Here is a 25,369-nt window from a genome sequence, read left to right on the forward strand (position 1 = left end):
AAAGATAAAAAAAAGAAAAGAAGAATAGGCCCCAGTGGTCCTTGTGCAAAACCATGAAGTCTCTCTCTCTGTTTCTCTAATCGGCCGTAAATTATCTTCTTTTATCCACAAATACAAACACTATTTTCCAAAGACTACATAGAAATCTCTGCGAAGAAGAAGAAGAAGAGTAGATATGGCGGTGGCCAACGCTTGGGCTGCGGCGGGACACGTCACCGTCCGTCCTTCACTATCTTCTTCATCACCTTCTTCTACTTATTTCGTTAATTTCCCAAATAAATCATTTCTTAAAAACCCCAAAAACTCCAGGCTTTGTTGCCGATGCGTTACTGTAAACAGCACCTCAACTCCTTCTGCTGATGAAAATTGCAATAATACTTGCTTCGCTTCTTCTTCTTCTTCGACATCGTCAGATTGGGATTGGAATCGGTGGACTCGCTATTTCTCTGAAATTGAACAAGCTGAGAGCTATGCCTCTGTATTAAAGGTCCCTTCTTTTATCCCTTTCTCTTATGGTCAATCAACTGATAGTTATTATTTCAGAAAGTCACTTTTCTCGATTCCAATTTTTTTTCAACAAAAAAAGTGACTTTATGAGATAATAACTATTAATTGAGTGACTGAAAATCAACTCTGTATTTTGATGAAATTGGTAATATGTGTTGCGTCTTTTGGAGTTTGTATTGCCAAGGTTTTAGCTGTTGTTGGTACATTTAACTAAGGTCTTTGTTTGCTGGGGGACTTTTTAGTTTGGTTAGCAGTCTGTATATATATATTGAGTGTGAGATTTGGTGAGTCTGTAAAAGAGATCTTCTTATTTGTCCTCATAACCACAAATTCTTGAGTATTTGAGTCATTGGGCACAATTAGAGCTGAATAGATATTGAGTATTCATTTACTTGAGCCGAGGGTCTTTCGGGAACAACCTCTCTACCTCCACGAGGTAGTGGTAAGGCTTGCATACACTCTACCCTCCCTAGACTCCACTTGTGGGATTTCACTGGGTATGTTGTTGTTATGTAGTTGACTCTATCTGGTTCTGGATTGAGGATATCTGTTGCAGTTTTGTCAGGCAGTGTTTTGTAACATCAGGTGCTTCTGTGGACCACCATAGATTTTCCTGAATCCATGTTAAATTCCTTTTCTTTTGGCTGTTGAACTTGAGAAACTGTATCTAATAATTGTTTTGAAATAACTGTATCTAATAATTGTATAAGAATGGAAGCTTCAACATGTTAGTGGAATCTGAGAAGTCTATGATGTAGTTTCTCTGAATTCTGATACACATAGAATTATGTTTTTAATCAGTTATATGGTTCATAGTTTGTGGAGATGGACTTCACACTTGCTTGTTACTAATTGGACATGCTTATAAAACAAAGAAAGAGGGTGAGTGGTGACCATAGAGAAATGAAGTAATTTGGCCGTCTTCATAGGAAGATAAGGAGGAGTTACGAAAGGTTTATGCTTTCTGTTCATAGCTTAGGAGATGTGAGTGGCGCTAATTGGTGCATCCTACCTTTCTAATTCATGTACACTCCATTGCATATGTCCCACACATTTGATGGAAGAATAAGGTAAAAGACTATTGGATTGGTCCCTTGTGCGTATACCCTTTGTGACAATCATAAATGCACAAGCCAGAAAGCGAGAAGACAAGTCTTTCTTTTTTTCCTAATTTATTAGCTAAAAGAAAGTTGTGGAGTTCTCTGATCCCTCACCTCATCATTTTGCTTTTGGAAATTTTATTCTTTCCTGTTGCTTGTGTTATTAAGAAGGAATCTAGAACTTACTAGCTATGATTGAATTTCACATTTATGATTTTGAAACCAGTATATCACCAAGGACAGAAATAAACTTCAATAGCTGATTGGTATGGAATTTGTACATTTTGGGCAGTTAGCTGTGTCCTATGTTTAAGTTGTTGACTAACCGATCTATCAAGGCCAAGAGTACCCTGAGGAGGTAGTCTCTTGTACTGTGAGGCATTCTTCCCTCTACACACTTAGTGTTGGTATCTCAACAGTTCACGCAAGAATTGACAGGAAGTCTTGTGCTAAAAAAACTGCCTCAAGGAGTAGAGAAGGGGATAGCAGATAACTACCCAAGGCTGTCGTATTCTTCCAATGTGGGACATGGGCAAAGGTCCTATAGTATGAACAACTCACAAAGAGGGATTCACAATTCCATATTCAAGCTATTTGAATTATCAAGTCAAACCAGCTGCTTGACCATCCAATTCAGAAAAAATCGCTACAGTTGTGTAAAGGCGTCATTTTAGAAACTGGGCAGCAGAAAAAAATTTAGGAAGACTAATAGGGAGTTGACAGAGTTGATCTGCATGCAAATTTTATAATGCAATGCATCTCTTTTTATGTCCCTAAAGAATGCATATCTTGCTTTACCACTCTCTAAAACCAAGTTTAGTGGTACAAATCAGCATTGGCATGCCATTTCTTCATTATTTTCTTGTCCAGATGAAACTCCTCAGTTCTTATAAAAGAAGAAATACTTGTTTTTCAGGTGTTTCTAGGACTGGTAGACATATATGGTCTCCGTATTTTAATTTGCAATAACTGGAAATAGGTGGGTAGATGGGAAACTTACGAGTTGATTGTTACTTTATAACATCACACTTTAGTTCCCTAGTGAAGAATTTAGATACATTTTGATCCATTTGTCTAGTCTATTCCACTGGTATCTCCACCATGCGCTGGTCCAAGAAACTCTTCTAGACAACCAAGAAAATGTTAGACACGATCTTGTCTGATAGGTCGTCATATTCAATTGATATTTGATTTTCTTTTCTGCTGCGTTTCCGTCATATAAGTGACCGCCAAATGCTTCCTCTTATATTATCATGAGCAGATCCTGTTTATTGATTATCTGAGAGCAATTTTAGTATGCTTCTTTTAAATGTTTGAGAAGGTTCCCTACGGAACGTGTGGTTCCAATGTAAAAGAAATTCAGATGGTTATATTTTTTTAGTTAAAAATGTCCCAGGAAGCTCTATTCCTATGAGTTCTAACTGGTTGTATGTTTTACAGTTTCAACTTGAAGAAGCTATAGAAAAGGAAGACTTTGAAGAAGCTGCAAAATTGAAAGCATCTATTGCAGAAGCTACATTGAAGGACTCAGTTGCTGAAATTATGTCCATGTTGAAGGTATTAATTGCAGTTAAAATAGCATTAAGTTCCCATTATCCACCGAGTTTCTAACTGTCTCCACTGGACACTGGTCTTCATTTGCATCTGGATATTGACAATGATTTCTTTTCTCCTTCTGCCTCCAGACTGCAATAGATGAAGAGCGTTATCATGATGCTTCAAGATTGTGCCGAAGTACGGGAAGTGGCTTGGTAATACTTATCATCTAACGCTTAAATCTGTAGGCCCCTTAGTGAGCCTTGTTGTACAATGCATACAATTTTTTAAAATTTATTTATCATGTATCAAATCTGTGTTAGAGTCTTTTTATGTCGATATATGATAGAGTACCTTTTTACTTTAGAACCACCTATTTAGTAATGTTAAGTTCATGACTGACCTTCCCTCACCTCTTATTTCACTTCAAAACTCCAGGTTGGTTGGTGGGTTGGCTATTCAAAAGATTCAGATGATCCATTTGGTAGACTAATACGTATTACTCCTGGTGTGGGCAGATTTATCGGCAGAAGTTATACTCCAAAGTAAGAATACAAAGCTGGAAGTTAAAGCTGCTAGTCATTTTTTGATTTTTGATGAATTGAGTTGGTTATTTCAGACAGTTGGTCAAAGCCTCTCCTGGAACTCCACTGTTTGAGATTTTTGTTGTCAAAGATGGAAATAACACTTACAACGTGCAGGTGACGTGCAACTGTGATTCATTTTTATCTTATTTTTTATCTTTTAACTTTGCTGGTGTGTACTATTTGTCTGTCACTGAGCTACCACGAAAATGAAGATTTCCTTTCAGATTTCTTGATATTTAAATCATCATGCTGACACACAGTCTCAAATGTATTTTTGTTATAAAGTGGGACAATGGGCAGATATCCACTTGTGCACCAAGTGATAGCTTGTTTTGTGTCATTATTACCAATCCACCGTGATAATCAGAACATTGTGCTAAAGGTTTCACTGTATGTTTCCAAGTTGAGCTAACTCACTGTTACCTTATCCTAAACTCAAATCAGAAAAATATTGCTTTCAGTTACTAGTCATATTTAGGTGTATTCTGATAGCAATCAGTGTCTTGCACTTCATCTAAATGTTGCTGCTGTTCAGGGTTGATTCTATATGTTATACTGTCCCCTTGACTGTGTTAATGCTGCTTCTGATGTCTGTTACCCCTGCCAGGTGGTATTGTTGCAGCGACCCAAAGGAAGTGCAGCAAGTTCAAGTCCATCATCTAAGTCGAAGCCAATGAAGGGACCTTCATCTACTGAAATTGAGAACAGAGCTGTAATTGATGTTAAAGTAGATGAAGCTGAAGCAGAAAAAAGCAATGAGAAGAGCATAGATTTTGAGGGAGCTGCTGAAGAGGGAATAAGAAGTGTGATAAATTTTCTTAAAGATAAAATACCTGATCTGAAAGTGAAAGTAATGAAAGTCAATATTACAGAAGAAATAACAGATGATGGTGATTCAGTGAAGCAATTTCTGGAAGAAGAAGATGAGAACACTATTTCCAGTGAGGAGACGGATGAAACAACTAGTGATTTGGATAACATGAATTCTGACCGAGTTACTGTAGGAGGAGATAGTGGCACAAGTGAAGAAGGAAAAACTGTAGATACCAAGCTTTTTGTAGGGGGTGTATTACATAATAAAGAAGACAATCCATTAAAGGACGAGTTTGTTCGTTTCCCTGTTGAGATCAAAGATGTGGCAAAGGATTCCTTTGTGCTTCACATTCCTAAGAGACCCGGAGATCATGATGCTAAAGAAAATACTGCGTCCAGCGTTAATGAGGCAGCTATTGCAGCTCAGAGTATCTCTGAACTAATGCCTCCTGATGTTGCCAAAGCATTTTGGAGTTCTGATAAAGCTTCTTCAAAAGTATGCAAACATATTCCTAAATATAATCGTTACATTCTGCTTGTAGTTGTGGTTTGAGGATATCATCTCATGTCACAGTGAGTTCAGTAACAAAGTAAAATGATGGAAAATCAACCAGCTACCTCGTCATATGAAGAGAGTATCTGGGTCCTAATCGAGAAAAAGTTGTCAGGAGACTCATAGCCTATTTCAGATTGTTGCCGTTCTATGTTTCTCCTTCTAGTTTAAGATTTAGCTTTCGCGTTGTCAAGATTTTATTGCTTTGATGGTTTAGGTGTATTATCCTATTGATTCATTGAATGTACACTTGCTGTAGGTTTCTAGAGATGTTAAGGAGATGCTAAAGCTTGCAGTTAGTCAGGCACAGAAGCGATACAAATTATCTGAATACACAAGTTTTAGTCGAATAACCTCCCCTGGGGATTTAGATCCTTTTGAAGGTAAGACATTCCCCTGTGCCCACTTCTCTCTTTTGTAAACACAAATATAAACACCGTCATGTCCCGCACTAAAATATGTTTCCCCCCATTCTTGCTAGACCTCCATGTCAATATGTGTTTGTATGCCTTTATCGCTTTGTTTGTCTCTTTAACATCAACTCCTAAACTAGGAGATAGAGACGAGGAGAGAGGTAGATATGTGGGACTTCGTCAGTAATGTAGTTTTTTCTCTTAATTCTAGGTCTATATGTTGGTGCATTTGGACCTTATGGAACTGAGGTAGTGCAATTAAGGCGGAAATATGGTAACTGGAATGTAAATGATGCTGAGAAATCCTCGAATGTGGAGTTCTTTGAGTATGTTGAGGCAGTAAAGCTAACAGGGGATATCAATGTACCTGCTGGCGAGGTTCGATTGTTTACTCTGAAGGTTGTTTTTTGTTTCTTATGAAAGCCTAATGAGTTGTAAAGCTTTTGATTTTCAGGTGACGTTTCGAGCTAAAATAAGTAGAGGAAGTCGCTTGTCCAACAGGGGGATGTATCCAGATGAACTTGGTGTGGTAAGTAACAGTTGGTCAATAATTGCTTTTTTGAGTGACAGTTCTCATGTTGTGTGGTTAGCTTGTTTTAGATTTCCCAGGTTGAGCAAAAATATCATAAGTATCTTCAACTGTCCCCCTTTTCATGCTATTTATTATTTGTTCCATGCTCTGATTGACTTAAACGGTTAAGAGATATTTCCTGAAATTTATAGTTGCTATTAATAGAAGATGTTGATTTTTTGGTTTTGTTTTTGTTTTTGAAAGAAGAGAATGTTTTAAGTTTCTGTGATCATAATTCTAAAAGATGACATTAATGGACTTCAACATTGTTTTGAGAAATTGCTTTAGACCATCTAAATTTTAATATGTCAAAAGTTACTTCACTGCTATAGGCAGATGAAGCTACCAATCCAATATGTGCTACTTGGTGAGGATTCCTGATGGTTATGCTTTTACCCTCCGTTCAAAAGTGCTCGTGTCTCTTCATTTATTGATGTCAAAGTGGTCAATTTCAAATTGGTCATTAATCTTTTTGGTATGAAAGTTAGATACAATGAAAAATATTTCTGACGATAGGTGCCATAAAAGGGGTTGCCTAGCACTTAAAGAGCTGGAGTAAGAATGACAGCCTTAGTAACCAAGAAAAGATGATAGTAAGGGAATTCTGCATGGAGAAAAAAATTCAAGATTGATGAACTCTTGGATGAGAAAGAATTAGGACAAGGACTTGAAAAAGATGTGTACAATCATGGAGTAGACAAAGAAGGTCACCCTGTGTGTTACAATGCATTTGGTGAGTTCACTCCCAAGATTTAAGATTTGAAAAGGTTAATAAAAAAGCGTTATGGAAACAGAATGGTGTCGAAAATTTCAGACATCTTAACATCTTTCCATCCGTCAAAGCCTTGGTGAATGGTGACCGTTACCTCTACTGGTATGATGTCACAGATTCTTTTTGCATTAATTGAGTGGCCTGGAGAGTGCAGACAAATATTACTACAATTACAACAACAACAACATACCTAGTGTAATCCCACAAGTGGAGTATGGGGAGGGTAGTGTGTACACTGTACAAAGACCTACCCTACCTTGGAAGGTAGAGAGACTGGTTCTGATATACATGGTTTGTTTATTTTGTGCCCATAAAGTATTAGTTGTTAGCCATGATACTGTATTACATTGATGAATGCAACTCTTCTTGGTGAGCCCTAGTTTTAGCATAGCATCAACTAATTTGGCTATATGGGAAGTCAGCTATGCATTGAGAATTAGAACAGTCAAATGATCCAGTTTAGATTGCTCCAGAATTACAGGTGTGACTCATCGTGTTTGTTTCTTCCAGCTTGCTGGTTACAAAGGTCAAGGAAGAATAGCTGAATATGGTTTCAAAAACCCAAGGTGGGTTGAGGGAGAGCTTCTACAACTCAATGGAAAGGTAATAAAACTGCTGGGAATTCTTGCTTACGTCTTTTTTGCCCTTATTTTCCATCTCACAGCTTTTGTTGAAAGGCGTAAGAGGTCCTGGTTTCTATTCATTTCTTTGTTAATTTTCCTTAGGGAATGGGACCACACCTCAAAGGTGCAGACCTTGGCTTTCTTTATGTCATTCCGGAGCACAGCTTTCTTGTACTCTTCAATCGCTTGAAACTACCAGAGTAAAGACACAAGTTGATTTTATGACTTTAAATCCAGTTGTGCGGTTAGGCTAGGAGAAGATCATATTCCTTCTTCCAACAGGTTATTTCCCTTTTGCTAGATAACTTTTGCAGTGTTTTTGTCAGATAGGAATCAACCTGCAATGTGATCGAAAAAGCCAACCCTTTCCCCTCCCTTTTTGCCATAGTGAGTGTTTTGCTGTCCAATAATGATACATCCTTTCAGTTTTCATCATAAACACTAAAAACTTATATCTTGTAATGCATTTTTTTTTTTGTTAAGAGTGATGTGGATAATAGTATTATAGCGGAGTTGAAATTCATATATATTAATGAGTTCCTCTTCTCTACTGTAGTAGAAAGTTATTCACGTTAGCTAGCTGGAAGGCAGAATGGCGGTACACATCTTCTAGTGGCTTACTTTTTTTCCCGAGGCAATATAGGTAGCTTTGATCAAAAGAAGTCCCTTTTGTGCTCCCACTTTGTAGAAAGAAAACTTCTTGGATTGTTCTCTTCTTCTCCTCTCTCTCTCTCTCACATATACACACACATATGCACCTGTTGGAATCATCAACTCACTGATCCGAGGTCATCTTGATCAAATGTTGACCGTGGTCAACCTGGAATTGCAAATGACATGTAAGAGAGACTTAAGAGAAAAGAATGTGATCCTTTGCTTAACTGCCATGATTACCCAGGGCCCAGGAATCACATGCATTAAGAGACCTTTTCAGTTTTTACTTCCTCTTCACACTGTATGTATGAGCTCATGTGACAATAGTTTTGAAGGATTCCATTTGGAGTAGAAAAATATTTTGTGCACACACAAAAATCTGTCTTTGTTGCAACAAAGCCTAACATGAAAGAAACCTTAAATCTATTTTTAAAACATGATGCTATCTCTAGCCTGAAGTATGTCTATATCCTCCGACAAAACTCTCTTTACCTTTGCTTGTTCGCGCCACAGCTGGACACTGCTACTGAAGTGCTAAGAAAGCAAGAGTGTAACAAGTTTCTGTCCTTTGCTTGATTAAAATAAGAAGAGGACTTTTGTTCCTTCTAAATGTAATTGAAAAGGTTGAAATCAATTGAAGAAAGGGGCTGGTAATGGTAAATAAATATCCATCAATTTTAAAGCATGTTGGCAATTTAAAATACTTTATGGACCCTCAAAGAGACGTGAGTATGTTAATGATTTTTTGATTTGGCCACTTATACCTACTCACACCTGCTACTATCTTTCACTTTGTTGTAGTCAACACACTCTGCAAGTCCAATCTTTAAGACTACTGAATCTGAAGAAAATACATCAAATTTAGGTATTTTGTCTGTTTGAATCGACTGATTGTGAGTCAAACTTGTGGGTGTCAGTCATATCGTGGAACATATGATCTTTAGGTATTTTGTCTGTTTGAATCGACTGATTGTGAGTCAAACTTGTGGATGTCATATCGTGGAACATAAAGAAAAGGAAAAAGAGCTCAATCACCCACTACTTATAAATATGACGACAAAACGATGTGAGTGTTGAATTTTGGAAATCGTGTAAGATATTGCATGGTGTAAAGTATATTTTTTCGTTTCAATTTATATGATATGGAGAACGGGGACGGGGTGCTCCTTATAGCAAATTATTAGCATGAAACTTTATTAAAAATACCAAAAGAGATAAGGTGGGACAAACAAATGGCATGAGCTTTTTTCGCTTTTTTCTTGTTCAAATTTTGAAATAGTTCGTGAATAAAGAATCACAATTCACAGTTTATACTATAGTTTTAACAGTTCAATTTCAGCATTTAAACTACCTAAAATTAGTTGTCATGCTTAATCCTTTTTTTGAAAGTCAATTTGACTCATTTTTGTTAAATTTAATTAAACCAACTTAATATTTTATATTTAAAATTTAGAAATTCAAAAAATTATACGATAGTTAAGTACCATAAGTTACAACTTTTTTCTTGTTAATTTGATGAAAAAATATGTTTTAAAATAGGGATAAGGGTCTGAAAAATACCCTAACTATGGTCGGATTTGCTGTTGTGATACTAAACTTTCATGAGAACCTATTACCTCCCTAGACTATTTAATACCGTATTTTAAACATATATATTTGCCCACGTGGACATAAAAAATAATACAAAATTATAAACAGTAATGTGTCCACGTGGGCACATATGTACCTTTAAAATACACTATTAAATAGTTCAGGGGGTAAAAAATAAGGTATTAAATAGTCTAGGGAGGTAATAGGTCCTTATGAAAGTTTAGTATCGCAACAATAAATCCGACCAAAGTTGGGATATTTTTCAGACCCTTATCCCTTTAAAATACTAGCCTAAGTTCACATAATTATACTTAATCAATGTATATATGTGTCTTTATATTAATTATAGTACAACTCGTGATTAATTATGCACACATTTTACCTCACTTTTATGATTTACCTATCTTTATTTATGGTAATTTGGTGTAAACACCAAAGAGGAAAAGTCACTTGAGGTAGCGAGTGTTCTACATTATAGTCGAGTCACAAATATGGTAAATTTTTTTTATTTTTAAGAGATGTGTAATTAAAAATGGACAAGTATATATAGACGAAGAGAATCTTATAAAAAGAATATAGCCCGATTTAAAATAAGATTGAAAATCCATCCAAACCTCGACTGCATATAAATAGTTAAAATTATACCTTATGTATATAATACATGTTGAGTTTTGTTTGACTTTTTCGTGTGTTTACATCTTCATGTTTTGACACCAAATTTAAACAAATATTTTTAATGATTAAAAAAAAACAGCATCGTATTTTAGCATGCATTACCATTCAAGAACATCACGTAAAGAATCACTTCCTTTTAGATTCACGTACAACTTAAGCGGAACACTTTTTTATCATCAACCAATCGTTATTCGCCACGTCACACTAAATTCCAAAAAATCCGCCTGGCACTCTCACATTGATTAATAGAAAGGAACACCATAATACCTATAGACCTCCATATATAGTTCACTACATCTCCAGTGATTCAAAAGTATGGACAAAGACAACCACATTCTTTTCCAAAGTATTTTCTTCACAGTTCTTCAAAAATCTCCCAATAAAGATCAGATTTTTCAAGAATCCCACCATGAAAAATCCAAACCCAGAACCCAATTTCAGTTCAAATCATCGAAATCTTCATAAACAGAGCAGTAGTCATATATCAATGTCGGATACAGAGTCACAGGTGAGTCAAATTGATTCTTTCCACTCACCACTTCGATCCGACTCGCCATTACGTTCTGATGATCCTTTCCCTGAACCCAACAACCCCAAATCACCTTCAAAGGCAATCGTTGCAGTAGACAAGTACTTTTCCCCACTCAGATCATCGCATAAACTTTCGTCGGAAAATTTGAGTTCGCCGGCAACCCCACCGCCGGCGGTGGAAAGGAGGTCGCCGCTGGTTTATGTAAGTAGGGCGGTTAGGGAGGATATGGCACCTGGGGTGACGAAGGTGGGTCCGGTACGTGGTGGTGGTGGTGACGTGGAAGGGGGAGAAGTTGGAGGTGAGAGACGGTCGAGGGCGGCTGTAGAGTCGATTCTTGAAAGGTCGCAAAGGGATGTGATGATGAACAGGGTGGCTTTAGGGTTTAGGGTTTGTGAGGTTATTTTTTGCTTGATTTCGTTTTCGGTTATGGCAGCTGATAAAACTCAAGGTTGGACTGGTGATTCATTTGATCGTTACAAAGAGTACAGGTGACCATTTTCTGCTTCTATCTATACCTCTGTTTATGTTATTTTTGTTTCAATGGTAAAGAAAGCATTTTTAAGTGGAGAAGCAAATTTTGCACAGAAGCAGTAGTGTGTGAACAAAGCTTGTGTGCACCTCAGCTGATAGATTTTAGCTGTAATTTGATTTTTTTGTGACTTTGAAATCTCCTTTCATCAGAAGCAGTCAAACCTCTTAATAACAACATGGTTGTTACAAAGAACATACTATATATAACATACTTCTTTCCGTTTCAATTTGATGTCTTACTTTCTTTTTTAGTCGGTTCGGAAAAGAATGTCATCTTTGCTTTTTTGGCAACTCTTCAATTCTAATTTTTCACGTGACTTACTTAAGACCACAAGATTGAAGGACATTTTCGTACGATCTACATATCTTTAGTTTAAGAGCACGCGATTCAAAAGTTCTTTTGTATTTCTTAAATTTCGTGCCAAGTCAAAACTAAACAAACAAATTGAAACGGATAGAGTAATATGAAAGTCGGTTCCCAAGAGAGGTCTGACTGTAATTCTGTTTTGGTTGATCCAAGGGATTCACAGTTGATTTCTTTCTCATGTTTTTTCCTTTTTATTCTCGTTTACTATTTCCTTGCTTTCCACAGCTTTAAGTAATGTTAGACCTAATTTTTGCCACAGGTATTTGGTAGCTGTTAATGTTATTGGATTTGCATATGCTGGATTTCAAGCATTTGATCTAGCACTCAGTTTGGCAACTGGGAAACACTTTCTCTCTTACCATATGCGATATCATTTCAATTTCTCAATGGATCAGGCAAGTAATACCATTTCAACTGGTGTACTCTCATAAATAAGTGTTTCTGGTTTGAGATGAAATTGGTAACTGGTACTGGTTTTGCTCTTAGGTATTCGTATAAGCTCTTAGAATGTTGCTAACAGGGAAGGGTACAGAGTCTGGATTATTCCACCTATATATATATATATATTCAATTGAGCTGCTTGTTTGAAGGAAAAATAGCATTTTTCAGTGGCTTCTTTAGTCCTGCTTTTATATTTTTATGTAGATTATAGTTCAGTCTTGCTCAGTAAAAAAAAACGATTTTCCTTCCCACTCCAAGGCATATGATTTGGATCCCTGGGAACAGGTCTTAGAGAAGTAGATGGCTCGGCTCCACTGGGAGATGGGAAACTATTTTAGTTCAGAGTTTATCAGAATTCTTATGGTGGGGTTTGTGAGAAAGAAAAACTTCCAAGTGCCTTGTGTAGGAGCAACTAGATAACTTCTTTCAGCTCTAGTGTTGAAGAAAAACTTTTCAGTGCCTCATCTTGGCTGAAGGCTTTGGACAACTTAGGTAGGGTAGAATCATAGGTAGCTTACTAATCCATACAACTGTGTGTTTGAGATGAGCTCAACAATGGATAACCTATAGAATTAATTATAACACATAGTCATAACTTCCTAAAGATATTTGGACCCTCCCGTAAAGAGGGTTCAGCACTTGGAGAGCAAGAATTTGGGGCTTAATAACTTATGGATGAATTCATCATTAGGAAGGTACTAGATACTTTTCATGGAAACTAAGATGACGAGTGATATTTGAGAATGAAATTTACTTCAATCGCCAAAACTATCAAAGCACACACCTTGGCCCAATAACAGTTGGCTAATCTTATCTAGTATGTAGTGTGTTTTGACTCAAAATGACCTGGTACATCTGATTATGGACCCTAAGGTGTTGTCATATGTTGCAGTGTTCATGACATTTACTTAAAGCTTCTTAAGTGTATAGTTTCTATTTAGCCAGTTGAAAACTTCTGGGTCAGTTTAGGTTATTGTTATTGTGCTGTATATCAACATATCTGACTTTATTAGTCTTGCTATTGTTCTGTGTATATATGCTCTGATGATAGTCTTTTGTTCTCGTACCTGTGCAGATACTGGCATATCTTATTATGTCTGCATCCTCTTCTTCTGCAACGAGGGTAGACGACTGGGCATCAAATTGGGGAAAAGATGCATTCACAGAAATGGCAAGTGCATCCATCGCGCTGTCTTTCCTGGCTTTCATTGCTTTTGCCTTCAGCTCTATCATATCTGGTTATAGCCTCTGCAACCGTACTTCCTCATGATCTTGAAATGAGTTACAAACTATTCATCCATTGCGTAATTTTGAGAAATTACTGCAACAAATATTTATGTCTAGTGGATCAGAAGTTGTACAGATGTAGTTAATAGATTTAGCTGTATAATAATCTCTTTTTTTCCCACTCCTACTGCAGAGGAATAAAGTATACAAATCCGGTTGAGCAAATTGTATTGTTGAGTACGTGAAAAGAATAATGTCAAATATGCATATATTCTTATGGATATGGTCTATGTTAAATCTTTATGATATATTGAACAGTGTGAATGTGAAACCTTTTTATTAAGAGACATAATCAAATCTTGAGTTCAGGTAAATGAAGAGGATTATGGTAACTTGATGACCTGCGTGAAAATAGATAACTGTGATGAATGACCACTTCAAATGGGTATTCTACAGTTCATCTACCTCAACTTTTCACTTGGACAATAACATTTTTATATTGAAAATTCATTAAATACAGACAAGTTCATTAGAATCATCCTATGTATTTCTTCACCTAGAAAAGGAGATTCTTGACACTGGAAAAAGGTCAGCTACAAAAAAAACATCTCTTTCCACCTGTCCTCCTCACCTTCCTCTCTCCAAAATTGATCCGAACACATATCGACTCATTTCCTTAATTTCCTCTTCCTCCTGCTGAAACATAGTCTAGTATCATTAGTCTCAGTTTGGACTCATCTTTAATATAGCCATCTGGAAGTTCATATCATAAGAAATCTATTGAAACACAGTTGTGGCAACGGCCTGAGGTGTTAAATAGGCTTTAGGATTTTCTATTCAACTACCATCTGAAGTCCTCTGATCCGAGGCTGAGGGATCCTGCTTTCGTGCCTCTCCAAAATTTGATCTGCATTTTATGGCATGAACTAAAAAATTAGGATACCCAAACTCAATGAATTGAGTTATCAGCGGAGTGAGTGGTTGAAGAACAGTTAGGATGCTACTACATGATAAACTTCTACAATATTGAATTGGAATTTAGCAACCCTTTTTCCTGTGCCTTTGGTTTTTGTCTGGAATGTTCTCAGGAAACAAGAAAAGAATCCTTATAATGTAATGACAAGTTATCCATTAGCACTTACTAGGTGAGTGATGTTCATGTATCTTCTCTTCAGTAATTCAGTTATCCATTAGCACTTACTAGGTGAGTGATGTTCATGTATCTTCTCTTAAGTAATTCAGATAGTAAACATCACCAGAAGGCAAAAAAGGTTACCAGCCCGATTTAAAGAAAGTGCGCCTATTATCCCTATAATTGCTGTTCAGAGTTCAACCTTTCCAGAAAACTAGCAGATATTATGTCGCAAAACAAATAAGTGAAAATCAGATAACTAACATACACATTATTATGTCCATGCCACCCTTGTCCTTGCAAATAATATGAAACTATAACCGAAGATGCAAATGATTCATATACCTAATTCCAACTAAAAAGGGAATGAGAAACCGTTGATTGATACAGAACAGTAACCAATACTTCCAGTTCCCTTCTCGTATTTGGTGGGCGGTCTAGAAGGTGAGAAGCCGGAGATTTTGAAGGAAAACATGAGTGTACATAGATTGAAAAGATGTATTTATCTTTTAGCGTTAGTGTGAAAACCTTGATGTAATGGAGCTAGGGCATGTAAATCATGGCAACTCTCCCTAATAGAATATAAGAGTGCTGTTCATTAGACTACCTCAACTCCTTATGTGTACAACAATAGAACTCCTTACTGATCAAAAAGTAACCAGTACTGCCAGTAACAGTGACATGATCACAAGGTCATGTGGACTCTTTGGACGGAACATTATTCTTAATGCAGCATAATTAATGAGAAAATGAAAAGCTCATCAATGAGACACTTTAATAAGTTTATAATGAAAACTCACCCGCAAGTTGAGCATTTCTTGTGATGCTTGCAGAATATTGATAAACAAACAGAGCATATGAAACCCATGTCAATCGTGTTTTTATGGCAAAAGCACCTGAAAGTTAGCCGCAAACATAATCAGACGAGCAGCAATACTTAATGGACTGTGAAGGGGTGAAGAGTACCCAATACCAATTGGGGGCTAAATTCAAAAATTTGTAAGAATGGACTGGAAATTGGAGCACAGATTTATTTGAGTCCAGATAGGAGGAAATTCAATAAATACTCTACTTTTGCTATTAGTAGAGAATGGGTCTCCTTGATAAACATTGTTTTCTTTTTTCAGGATAAGTATGCTATCAAAAGCTGCACTCTCAAAAGTAAGTCGTAAGTTCATAACACTCGTAATGACTCAAAGCTGCTGGAGTTAGGAAAGATATGTTAAGACAAAATTAACAGATGATACAACAACCTCAAATCAGAAGATCTGAGGAGAATTTCTGTCTGCCAAAAATACAAGTGGATGATGAAAGCTTTTGTTTAATTGAAGTAAAAAAAGGTACAATAGGAAAGAGCTTTCACAATGCGAGAGAAAAGGTAGTACAGTCAGACTATTCGTAAATGACATTGAGCTAGATGGATTAAACACGGGTCATTTGGTTGGAAACAAGTTATCCTGGGGTTAGCTATCCTGGGATAACTTATCCCACCATGTATATGGGATAACTTATCCCATCACTATGATATAAATAGTGGGATAAGTTATCCCAAACATGGCATAATTTTTTTTAATCCCATCACTATTATTTTTAATCCCTCACACCAAACGAGCCCTTAAGCTCCGTAGGTAATTTGAGATGATTCAAGAAGAATGAGATAAGTTAACACAAAGAACTTGAACATTGACAATAGAAAAGTTGAATACTACCATTAAAACGAGTACATAAAATAAAAGTGAGGATACATACCAATTATAATATAACCAGCTCATCATATGAGAAATAACTTAAATAATAGACACACTAATCACTTACGATGCACGGAAGTCAACTCCAACAGGTCTGGGAAGTTGCAAGAAGCTCCGAGAATGTAAATCAGTCGCAAAAACTGTCTGTATTTATTACAGTCTCGTCAGTATTTTCAAATGGAAAATTAGATCTCAAGACAAGACATCGAACTGTGGCAGTCCAGATGACATTTGGAGAAGATTTTCTAAGTCCACAAAAAGTACATTGGTACTTTTCAGTCATAGCCTTTTGGTTGATCACTGTATCTCCAACCCCAACAATAGTAGTACATATCAAATATTTAACACCAGATTTAAAATAGGTAAAACTTTTGGAAGGTCTTTTTAGCGTACGCTCCTTGGAAACAAAAATTGCATACACTAAACAAAGCAAAGTATAGTGACGTGTTCAACATGCTTACACATCAGATAGAAATTAATGTTTGAAGGCAGCACTGGAGACAACCGTAGATGTTCAATGTTGGATCCATGCTATTGACGAGTTAAAATGATAAGCTAGAGACAACTTAGTATTAATAATTTTAATAACACTTACAGAGAGATATTGAAACAGTCCATCTGATACTTGGGGTTTCAAATATACACCACCAGTTATGTAAGAAGCCTGTTCCCAGATATGCACCATAACATCAGTGAGCCAGAAAATAACTCATGCTGGGAAAGAATAGATTTTCAACCAAAACTTTCAGGTACAGAAATGCTACCTGCTGAAGAAAAGCAGAATGCTGAGATCCTATTACACATGAATCAATGGGTACCTGCAATAAAAATGCATTGCTTCTTAGAGTAGAATCACAGTATAACAATCTAAGTCCCGATCCCTAATTTTAAAAATTCTACATTTATGAAGACAATGTGACAACTTTCTAATTAATCAAGAAGGAAAATTGAAGGAAAGAATTGTTAAATCCTATATACCATTGAACGTTGAGCTGAGAAAATTGAATTCATGACTGCAACATATCTGCAAAAAAGAACATGTTTCAGCAGAGAACCTAACAATGAGAAGATTGTAGACGCTGTGAAGATCCAACATACTGTCCCGGCCCATCTGGAGATCCATGCAAACACAATATCTGCCATAATTTCAAGCACAATTTCTTAGCAAATATCAATATTCACATCCAACATAACAAAAAAGGAATCAAATTTTAAAGTACAAAACAAGAAAAGACTCAATTTTTTCCTAACAAACACCTTACTGATAAATGATCAAATTAACAAACACAAAAATGATGTAGTAATATCTGATAATATCACATTAAGAAATTGCCCATGAAATGAAACCGGAAACGGCAGTTAAAATGCAGGCATTTAATTGGGAATGGTAGTTTTTTCTTTTCTTGATAAGGATGGGGAATGGTAGTTTCACTATACCATTGGATAAAAATTGCAGTACAAATAAATCAGGGCACATTGAAATTTAATTGATGGTTTTGTTTAAGGTACATAAAACATAGAATAACTTAAAGTATTACCTCACCAAACCCCCATTAAGTTGGTTATGCACCTTTGGGGTTAAGAAACACTCTATCAGAAGTAACATGAAACATAAAAGGCCAAAGAAATCACTGGAAAAAACTCGAAGTTCTTTTTCCCCTTGGACTAGAGATATTTCCATGGATAAGGTATTTGGCATAATAACATGTTATACTAATAAAAACTAAAGTTCACTATCCCAAATGGATCGACCAGGAAAATATCACATAAGCATAAAATCTACAAATGTAACTGGATAAACAAAATAATACTAGTATAAATTCTCATAACAAATTCCATCAATTTAAAATCCCAGAAGAACCCATTTTCAGTTTCTTCTAAAATAAGGAACTTACCCGAGGCTGTGGATGAAGAGGCCCTGAACGAAATACCCGTTGAATGTCTAACAGTTCACATAGGTCAAGAGAAACACTTCCTCTAAACAAACATGAATTCAAAGTCATGCACCATAACAGATAAAAACCAGTGGCAGATATAGCTAATAGCTATGGGTTCAACCAAACTCAGTATTTTCAAATACAGAACATGAATACACAAGTAAGAAAAACTAAAATCTTAACAAAAAAAATTAGATTTTGTATCTAGAATTTCAGAAGTCAGTAAATTCAGTGCTAAGAACTTCAAAGAATAAACCTAGCAAGTCCAACACTTGGTTCCACCTCTCGATAAAAATCATTAAAGTTGCAATTCAATAAGCATTAAAAAAACCAACAAACATGAACTGATTGAGGATACAGCACAAAGCCATAGACAGTGAACCAGAAAGCAGAGAAAATCCAACTCCATCAACAGAGTCTTCTTGACTCAAGGACTCATCTTTATCCACAAAATCCTCCAATTTCTCCAACAAGCACTCAGCCCTTTGCATTGACGAAGTAGACGAATCAAATACATAATCACATGAATTGTACCCAGTTGCAATCACAACCACTTGATTCATCTGATTCAGTAAAAGTATCGAATTCAAGAAAGCAAGAACCTGCATTTTCCCCATACATTCCAGCATCAAAATTCAATAAATGGAGAACACAAAACTATTCATTTAAAAAAAAAAAAACAAATTTTGGGTTTTAGGGGTTTTTACGTGTGATATGAATTTAGGGAATGTGAAGGCAGTATTCTTCATTGAGCTCCAGAAGTAGGGATTTGTATCAACCAGAACCATCAATAGGCTCACATCGTCTGAAAGTACTCAAAAGAGATTAATTTAACACATTTTTCTCTTATTCCACTAGCATGTACGCATACTTCAGCTATACAGACAGAGAAGGAGACAGACCTGCGTAAAGCTTGGATGAAACCGGAGTCATGGCCGCCGGTGGAATAAACCTGAATTCACCGGTCAGTGTAGAGAGTGTCGCCGATGCAATATACTGTCGAGCTTTGCCTTTTTAGTCCTCCGGTGGTAAGGAAGCAAAGAACTAAAAAGTATAATAATTGTATACTGATTGATTTGTTAAGAAATATATTTATTAAATTAAAACATCTCATTATAACAACAAAGACAGTTTGGCCGAGTGGTCTAAGGCGCCAGATTTAGGCTCTGGTCCGAAAGGGCGTGGGTTCAAATCCCACAGCTGTCAAATTTTTTATTTTAATTTTCCAAATTATTTAAAACAAAAAACTAATTCCCTTTATTTTTAACTTTCCCCTAACCCAAATAATTACTAATTATTTTTTAGGAAAATTAAATACACAATTTATTTTATCAGATTCTCTAAAATCCTACTATTTAAAAAATTACAAAAATTCTTACTCTCTCCTATTCTCGGATACATCACTTTATGTATTGGTCGGATTTTAATTTTCCCCTAAAATTCAAATTATTTTTTTAAAAAAATAATTCCCTTTATTTTAATTTTCCCCTTACCCAAATTATTACTTACTATTTTTTAGGAAAATTATATACACAACTTATTTTACCATATTCTCTAAAATTCTTATTATTTGAATTTTTTTTTACAAAAGTTCTTAGTTTCTTCTATTCTCGGATACATCACTTGAATACACCACTTTACGTGATATATCAGGACGTGCACGATGTATCGAGACTTTGAACAATGTATCTAAAATTGATATATCAAAATGTTTTGAAATATATCCGGAATCGACTAAACTTAAGAAGAGATTTTTTTAATTTGAAAATAATAAGGATGAAATGTAATTAACTCACGTGATTTGCGTAAAATATAACTTTATTTAATTTTCCCCTAACCCAAATTAGAGTTTTTTCCTTTCTTAATTTTTTTTGTATAAAAACTATTTATGTTGATAACAAACGGGTGCTAGGTTAGCTATCTTTAAAATTGTTGAGGCATAAACCCAAGACTTTACACAAACACTCTGTTCAATCAAGAAAAACACAATTCAATGGGTTCGAAACCTTGCTTCATTGATAAACTAGTAGTAAGTACAAACTTTTTTTTTCGATTTCTTGTGCCAGATTATAGTGAATTAATTGTTTAATGCTAAAAAGATTGTATTTTTGGTTTGGATTAGGTTCCTGGTGATGTTGTTTTGGATCTTTCCAGCATGACTAACCAAACGATTAAACTGGGTGGCGGCCTCCAACAGGTTTTTCTTCTAATTTTCCTTTCAGCACTCTGATTTCTGTCTCATGGGTTTATAGATTTTTGCTTTGTACACAATTTTTGCTCTTGTATATACAACTATTATTGAAAAAAGGGTTCTTTTTATGCTTTATACACTGTAGTGAGTTGGAATTTTATTGTTCAGAGCACCAAGAAAGTTGCTAAAAACTATGTACATATAGAATTGGGAATCCATCAATTCTCTCACTGGTTTTGGATTATTACAATCTTACTTGCTTGATACACCAAGAACTCAACATTTGGAGACACAGTTCTTGCTATTTTGAAAAAAAAAATATTCTTTTTCTTTCATTCTATATGTACCAAAAAGAGACCTAAAGCTAATGTATTCAAAGTTGGCTTTTCTTGCACTTTGCCTGTATATGGTTGTTTTCCTCTGTGGATGGTAGTACTCTATTCAGCATTATTTGAATATTGGTACTTGAGAAATTTCTATCCTACTTACTGCGCTCTAAGTATAAGGAGGCAATACAGCAAAGTTTATATTTTCTAACTGCCTTCAAGATAAATATATCTGATGTTCTATACATATTTTCCCCGTTTTGGCAGGACCATGACACTGTAACTGTCGTCAAAGCAGGTATTTTGAGATTTTCAAAGCCAAACAAGTACTGGATTGAAAGCTCACACAAAAGAGTGAGTGCAGTGCTATCTTTCTAGAATCATCCAAGTATACACTTCTGCTGTTATTTTTAGTAGATTTTATTGGAAAAATTCCTGGTGTTTTGGCCAATATCTTAATACGTTTAAAGTGACCTGAAACTATTTCTTTTCACTACGCATTCTTCTCGTGATTAAAACAGAGATAGCAAACTGTACTTTGGATTTTCTTAGAGTGAAACAGTAGGGAATGTGTATGAAGCTAAATAAAGCAGCACATATTCACTGTTTAGGTTGAACTTTGGAAATTGATGTACCTCGTCAACTGTGAAATCATACTATAGTCTAAATAGATAAGTTGCTAGAATAAATAAGCCAATGTGCGTTATGGTGGATCTGCAAAATTTAGATGTCGTCAACTATTGCACAAGTAAGTTAATGCTACTATATTTGAGAGATAAAGGAAGATTTTCCAATTCTGAATTGCAGGGGTACTATATGTTTTTTTTTTTTTGCTCAGTAAATCAGCGAAAAATTTATGAAGGGATAAAAGTATGAAATTACAAGGTTAAATGTATTGTGTTGAAATATGGACTGACAAGGGAGCTATAGTACTACCTTATCAAATGGGAGCCATAGTACTAATGATTCCATCAGTGAATACTTAATTTCTAGATTTATACAAATCTTTTAGAAATAACCATGTTCAGTGAAAAAAATTAGGGTGATCTCTTCTGGTCGAGTTGAAGAGTTGAACTTTCCTTTTTTTTTTTTTTTAAAGAATAATCAAATTGAACTTTCTTTAATTTGCTGATCTGCTGTAATTTCTTACAGTATATACCTACCGTGGGGGATGCTGTCCTTGGAATTGTGGTGGACAAAAGAGCAGATGTAAGCATTTTTAAGTATTTCAAAACTGTTTCTTATTATTCTTATTGTAAGTAATACCACAGTTTATTGTGACAACTTCTTTATTTTGATTTCTGGTGAATAGTTATGTTAACATTGCTCCTAGCCGTGTCCTAAATTCTACTTGCTGCAGCATGAACTCTGTAACAGCTACACTTCTAAGTAGTTGAGTACGTTATGCATTTAAGAACTTAATTTTTTCAGTATCCCACTATCCTTCTCTTTTTAATGAGTTTAAAAGTCAAAAGTCAAGATATTGATACTCCTTTTTTGATATATAATAACCTTAGGGGTCGTTTGGTTGGGAACAAATTATCCCGGGATAAGTTATTCCATCATGTATGGGATACCATCACTAAGGTGTAAATGGTGGGATAAATAATCCTAGGACTGCATAATACCTCCAACCAAATGCAGGATAAAATAGTCATGCATTTTATCCGTGGGATTATTATACCTTATACCTTATACCTCACACCAAACCACTCCTTAACTTATTAATCTCATCATCTTTTGATGAGTTTCCTTTGATGCTGTTAAACTATGTATAATTGGTGCTTCTAGGAGTTTCCTGCTGCTCTAGATCTTTTGCTTTAGTTTGTCTTTCTGCTTCCTGTTTTTGATCAATCAGATCTGTGGTGCACTTATCTAAGACATAATGAGCATCCAATGCATAATTTTTGCTCCTAATATTTGAGGGGGTTTATGTGTGTTGTTGACTACTTAGTTTCATTTGTTACAGTTTGGTTGAAGTCAACTGTAGGGTTTTAGGTTCTAAACCACCATGTCTCTGCTAAGGACGTATCACAGCTGAAGTTGTGTAAAAAGGTCTGATAATGTCCTTAGTTGTGATCCAAGTCTGCTGGGAAAAAAGTTCTGTTTAAAGTATGTGTTGGTTATTGACCATATAGAATGACATTCATATTAATGTGGTGGTGACTATATGTTGATCATTGACTATACAAAATTACATTCATTGAGGTAAAAAAGTTGGTCCAAAAAATTTCTCTCTGTTTCTAGTACTTATGATGAGAGATTTCCTGTGTTTGTCTATTTTCGTGTCATTTTCATGAACACATCAAGATTTGTCACAAATATAATGATGATCCATGTAGCATGCATAAAATGTGAAACTTCATTGATTCTTATCTGAAACTGCAGCTTATGTCATTAAGATCTATGGTTTTTCCTTATGAACTTCAAATTCACTTTTGAGTTTTCTGGCAGAGCTTTTATGTGGACATAAAAGGGCCAATGATGGCATTCTTGCCAGTGCTAGCATTTGAAGGAGGGACTAGGAGAAACATACCCAAATTTGAGGTGTAATCCTAAGTTCCATGATATTTGAGCTCATATTCTTTGTTCTTTTCTCATCTTATGTTTTATTATGATAGAAAATACTTGTACCAAAATGAAGATACTGTTTTGCAATTTTTATCTGATTGCAAATATTTACTCTATGAATCTTGATCATTTGAAATTGAGTGACAGCTTTATTATTTAACTCAAATGGAGATAGATGAATTGGAAGGCTCCTTGCAAGTGGGGCAAACTCGACTCTCCTCTAATTGATAGCAGTTTAATTTACCCCCCCCCCCTTTCTTTTTGTAAAATGAGATTCAGAATGTAAGGGGAGAAATTGTGATAAATACCTTTTGAGAGCAGTTCTTTCCTTCATGTGCAAGCAAATTCCTCAACTACTTGGCTCATAAATCAATGCTTGTGCCTCTTAGAAACTGGCCTCAAATTGCAAGTTCATTAGGATAGACAGCTTTATGAGGTATTCACACCCACTATAGAGCTTTTCATGTTTCATAGGGGGTCAGGCAGAGTATTTGCTTGAAAATATGCCAGCACCAATGAGTCACAGGATTCTTCTTAATCATTTTTTTCTAATGCATCATGCATATATCAAGGACTATTTTCTGATGACCTATCTTGCTATTTCAGGTAGGTACTCTAATTTATACTCGTATTGTCAAGGCCAACCCAGGAATAAACCCAGAGTTATCGTGCATGGATGGTTGGTGCTTTATCTAAGTTGCAACAGAATTTCTTGAATTTCCTAATCTATGTACTGTTACTCTTAATTTTAATATAATTATCTTATTCGATACAGCTTCTGGAAAAGCTGCCGAGTTTGGACCCCTTAAAGATGGCTATATGTTTGAATCATCAACTGGTTTGTCACGGATGTAAGATTCTATTTTGGCTTTTAACTTGCAACAGTGAGATCTTTGGTTTAGATTTTACTGTAACCTTAACTTGCTCATCAGAAGAGAAACAAGAAAAAGGGTGAAGGTCTTGTTGCATGCTATTCACTTAGCTACATGTTCATCTTTTTGTATTTTTTCCTAGGCTGCTGAGCACACCAACATGTCCAGTTCTTGAAGGTCTTGGAAAGAAGCTAGCTTTTGAGATAGCTGTTGGTTTAAACGGCCGTGTGTGGGTATATAAATCTGTTCATTCTTTATTTATTGTGGTTGGTCCATCCATCTCTTTCCAAGTCTCAAATACTTTTGCCTCTATTCTGAATTTAGATACTTGTTCTGCTATAATAGGTAAATGCTGAGCACAAATCGTCAATCATCCTTGCTGCGAATGCAATAATGAACTCTGAGTCCTTGACCCCAGTGCAACAAAAGATTATGGTGGAGAGGCTGCTTGACAGAGTAAATTGAACTGGATTTAGCATTTTGACCATATAGCCTCTAGCAGCCAAATGAAGTGATGGATAATGTGATTGTAACCAGACCGCGGAACATAAAATGTGACACAAGTAAATTTAGCTTCTTCCTCGTGGACTTTTGGCCTGCGTCCTTCCAGTTCTTCACTCATGAAACCGTCCTGCTTGTTTATGTGATTCTTGTGAGAGTGTAGAGAAAAGATGTAACATTATTAGCAGAATTGATTTTTCCAAGAGGATTGTCTATGCAAACATTTTGTCCATGGTGTTGTATTTATTCTTCAAACCAATCTTCTGTCCCTCTTAACAGATTTGAATTTTTTGGCGTATCAGTCTCTTTTTTTTTTTTTGTGGTTTCTGTGTCAGCCTGCATGGACCTTGGCTCGTTACCTTTACCAGCTCAGAGAAAGGGGAGCAAGAAAATATTTGTTGATTTCATATGAACTTTTAAATCTTCTTTTGCATTTTTTGAAAAAAGAAAACAATTTTCCTCCTATCAAAGTAATGAAAAAAGACGTGATACTTTTCAAGTTTGAATCTCGAAAATAAAAAAAAATGAATAAAAGGAGTAACAGCTTTCTACTCACGCCTTATTATAAGTGAGCTAATTTTTGTTTAACCAAATCCAAA

The 25,369-nt window shown here is 35.6% G+C and overlaps 4 protein-coding genes and 1 non-coding gene across 5 annotated transcripts; 4 read left to right on the top strand and 1 right to left on the bottom strand.

Moving 5' to 3' along the window:
- The first annotated feature begins 48 nt into the window (after positions 1-48).
- On the top strand, positions 49-7,950 carry LOC125809574 (protein EXECUTER 2, chloroplastic). Its single transcript, XM_049489158.1, has 11 exons — positions 49-487; positions 3,048-3,164; positions 3,293-3,358; positions 3,582-3,688; positions 3,763-3,844; positions 4,338-5,039; positions 5,356-5,479; positions 5,721-5,887; positions 5,964-6,038; positions 7,363-7,455; positions 7,578-7,950. Exons 1-11 carry the CDS (start codon positions 176-178, stop codon positions 7,677-7,679), a joined length of 1,947 nt encoding a protein of 648 aa, XP_049345115.1. The 5' UTR covers positions 49-175; the 3' UTR covers positions 7,680-7,950.
- A 2,789-nt stretch (positions 7,951-10,739) lies between these two features.
- Positions 10,740-13,866, top strand: LOC125809576 (CASP-like protein 4A3). Its single transcript, XM_049489159.1, has 3 exons — positions 10,740-11,414; positions 12,084-12,219; positions 13,341-13,866. Exons 1-3 carry the CDS (start codon positions 10,804-10,806, stop codon positions 13,533-13,535), a joined length of 942 nt encoding a protein of 313 aa, XP_049345116.1. The 5' UTR covers positions 10,740-10,803; the 3' UTR covers positions 13,536-13,866.
- Positions 13,867-13,970: 104 nt separating this feature from the next.
- Positions 13,971-19,320, bottom strand: LOC125809743 (general transcription and DNA repair factor IIH subunit TFB4). The gene is made up of 11 exons (XM_049489341.1): positions 19,212-19,320; positions 19,017-19,114; positions 18,668-18,911; positions 18,268-18,314; positions 17,471-17,508; positions 17,351-17,396; positions 17,137-17,190; positions 16,968-17,036; positions 16,440-16,516; positions 15,425-15,520; positions 13,971-14,399 (listed from the first exon to the last, which is right to left on the bottom strand). The coding sequence occupies exons 1-11, from the start codon at positions 19,240-19,242 to the stop codon at positions 14,330-14,332; spliced, it is 870 nt and encodes a 289-aa protein (XP_049345298.1). The 5' UTR covers positions 19,243-19,320; the 3' UTR covers positions 13,971-14,329.
- Positions 19,321-19,435: 115 nt separating this feature from the next.
- On the top strand, positions 19,436-19,515 carry TRNAL-UAG (transfer RNA leucine (anticodon UAG)). Its single transcript has one exon. It is a non-coding gene; the product is annotated as a tRNA-Leu (tRNA).
- Positions 19,516-20,222: 707 nt separating this feature from the next.
- Positions 20,223-24,966, top strand: LOC125809668 (uncharacterized). Its single transcript, XM_049489260.1, has 9 exons — positions 20,223-20,338; positions 20,432-20,506; positions 21,094-21,180; positions 21,979-22,035; positions 23,281-23,373; positions 24,004-24,076; positions 24,173-24,248; positions 24,412-24,502; positions 24,615-24,966. The coding sequence occupies exons 1-9, from the start codon at positions 20,303-20,305 to the stop codon at positions 24,732-24,734; spliced, it is 708 nt and encodes a 235-aa protein (XP_049345217.1). The 5' UTR covers positions 20,223-20,302; the 3' UTR covers positions 24,735-24,966.
- The last annotated feature ends 403 nt before the right edge of the window (positions 24,967-25,369 follow it).

This window comes from Solanum verrucosum, unplaced genomic scaffold, assembly GCF_900185275.1.
Source record: "Solanum verrucosum unplaced genomic scaffold, falcon-dt-bn FXZP01000121.1, whole genome shotgun sequence".
In the NCBI taxonomy this organism is placed as follows: Eukaryota; Viridiplantae; Streptophyta; class Magnoliopsida; order Solanales; family Solanaceae; genus Solanum; species Solanum verrucosum.

Bases quoted from the DNA above. Each gene is read 5' to 3' on its own strand.
- LOC125809574 (XM_049489158.1), top strand. From the start codon at position 176: ATGGCGGTGGCCAACGCTTGGGCTGCGGCGGGACACGTCACCGTCCGT. The intron at 3,165-3,292 runs GTATTAATTGCA...TTCTGCCTCCAG, and splicing joins AAATTATGTCCATGTTGAAG to ACTGCAATAGATGAAGAGCG. The intron at 7,456-7,577 runs GTAATAAAACTG...AATTTTCCTTAG, and splicing joins TTCTACAACTCAATGGAAAG to GGAATGGGACCACACCTCAA.
- LOC125809576 (XM_049489159.1), top strand. From the start codon at position 10,804: ATGAAAAATCCAAACCCAGAACCCAATTTCAGTTCAAATCATCGAAAT. The intron at 11,415-12,083 runs GTGACCATTTTC...TTTTTGCCACAG, and splicing joins GATCGTTACAAAGAGTACAG to GTATTTGGTAGCTGTTAATG. The intron at 12,220-13,340 runs GCAAGTAATACC...GTACCTGTGCAG, and splicing joins TCAATTTCTCAATGGATCAG to ATACTGGCATATCTTATTAT.
- LOC125809743 (XM_049489341.1), bottom strand. From the start codon at position 19,242: ATGACTCCGGTTTCATCCAAGCTTTACGCAG. The intron at 19,115-19,211 runs GTCTGTCTCCTT...GAGTACTTTCAG, and splicing joins TTCATCCAAGCTTTACGCAG to ACGATGTGAGCCTATTGATG. The intron at 14,400-15,424 runs GTGAGTTTTCAT...CATAAAATGCAG, and splicing joins AAGAAATGCTCAACTTGCGG to ATCAAATTTTGGAGAGGCAC.
- LOC125809668 (XM_049489260.1), top strand. From the start codon at position 20,303: ATGGGTTCGAAACCTTGCTTCATTGATAAACTAGTA. The intron at 20,507-21,093 runs GTTTTTCTTCTA...CCGTTTTGGCAG, and splicing joins TGGGTGGCGGCCTCCAACAG to GACCATGACACTGTAACTGT. The intron at 24,503-24,614 runs GTATATAAATCT...CTGCTATAATAG, and splicing joins GTTTAAACGGCCGTGTGTGG to GTAAATGCTGAGCACAAATC.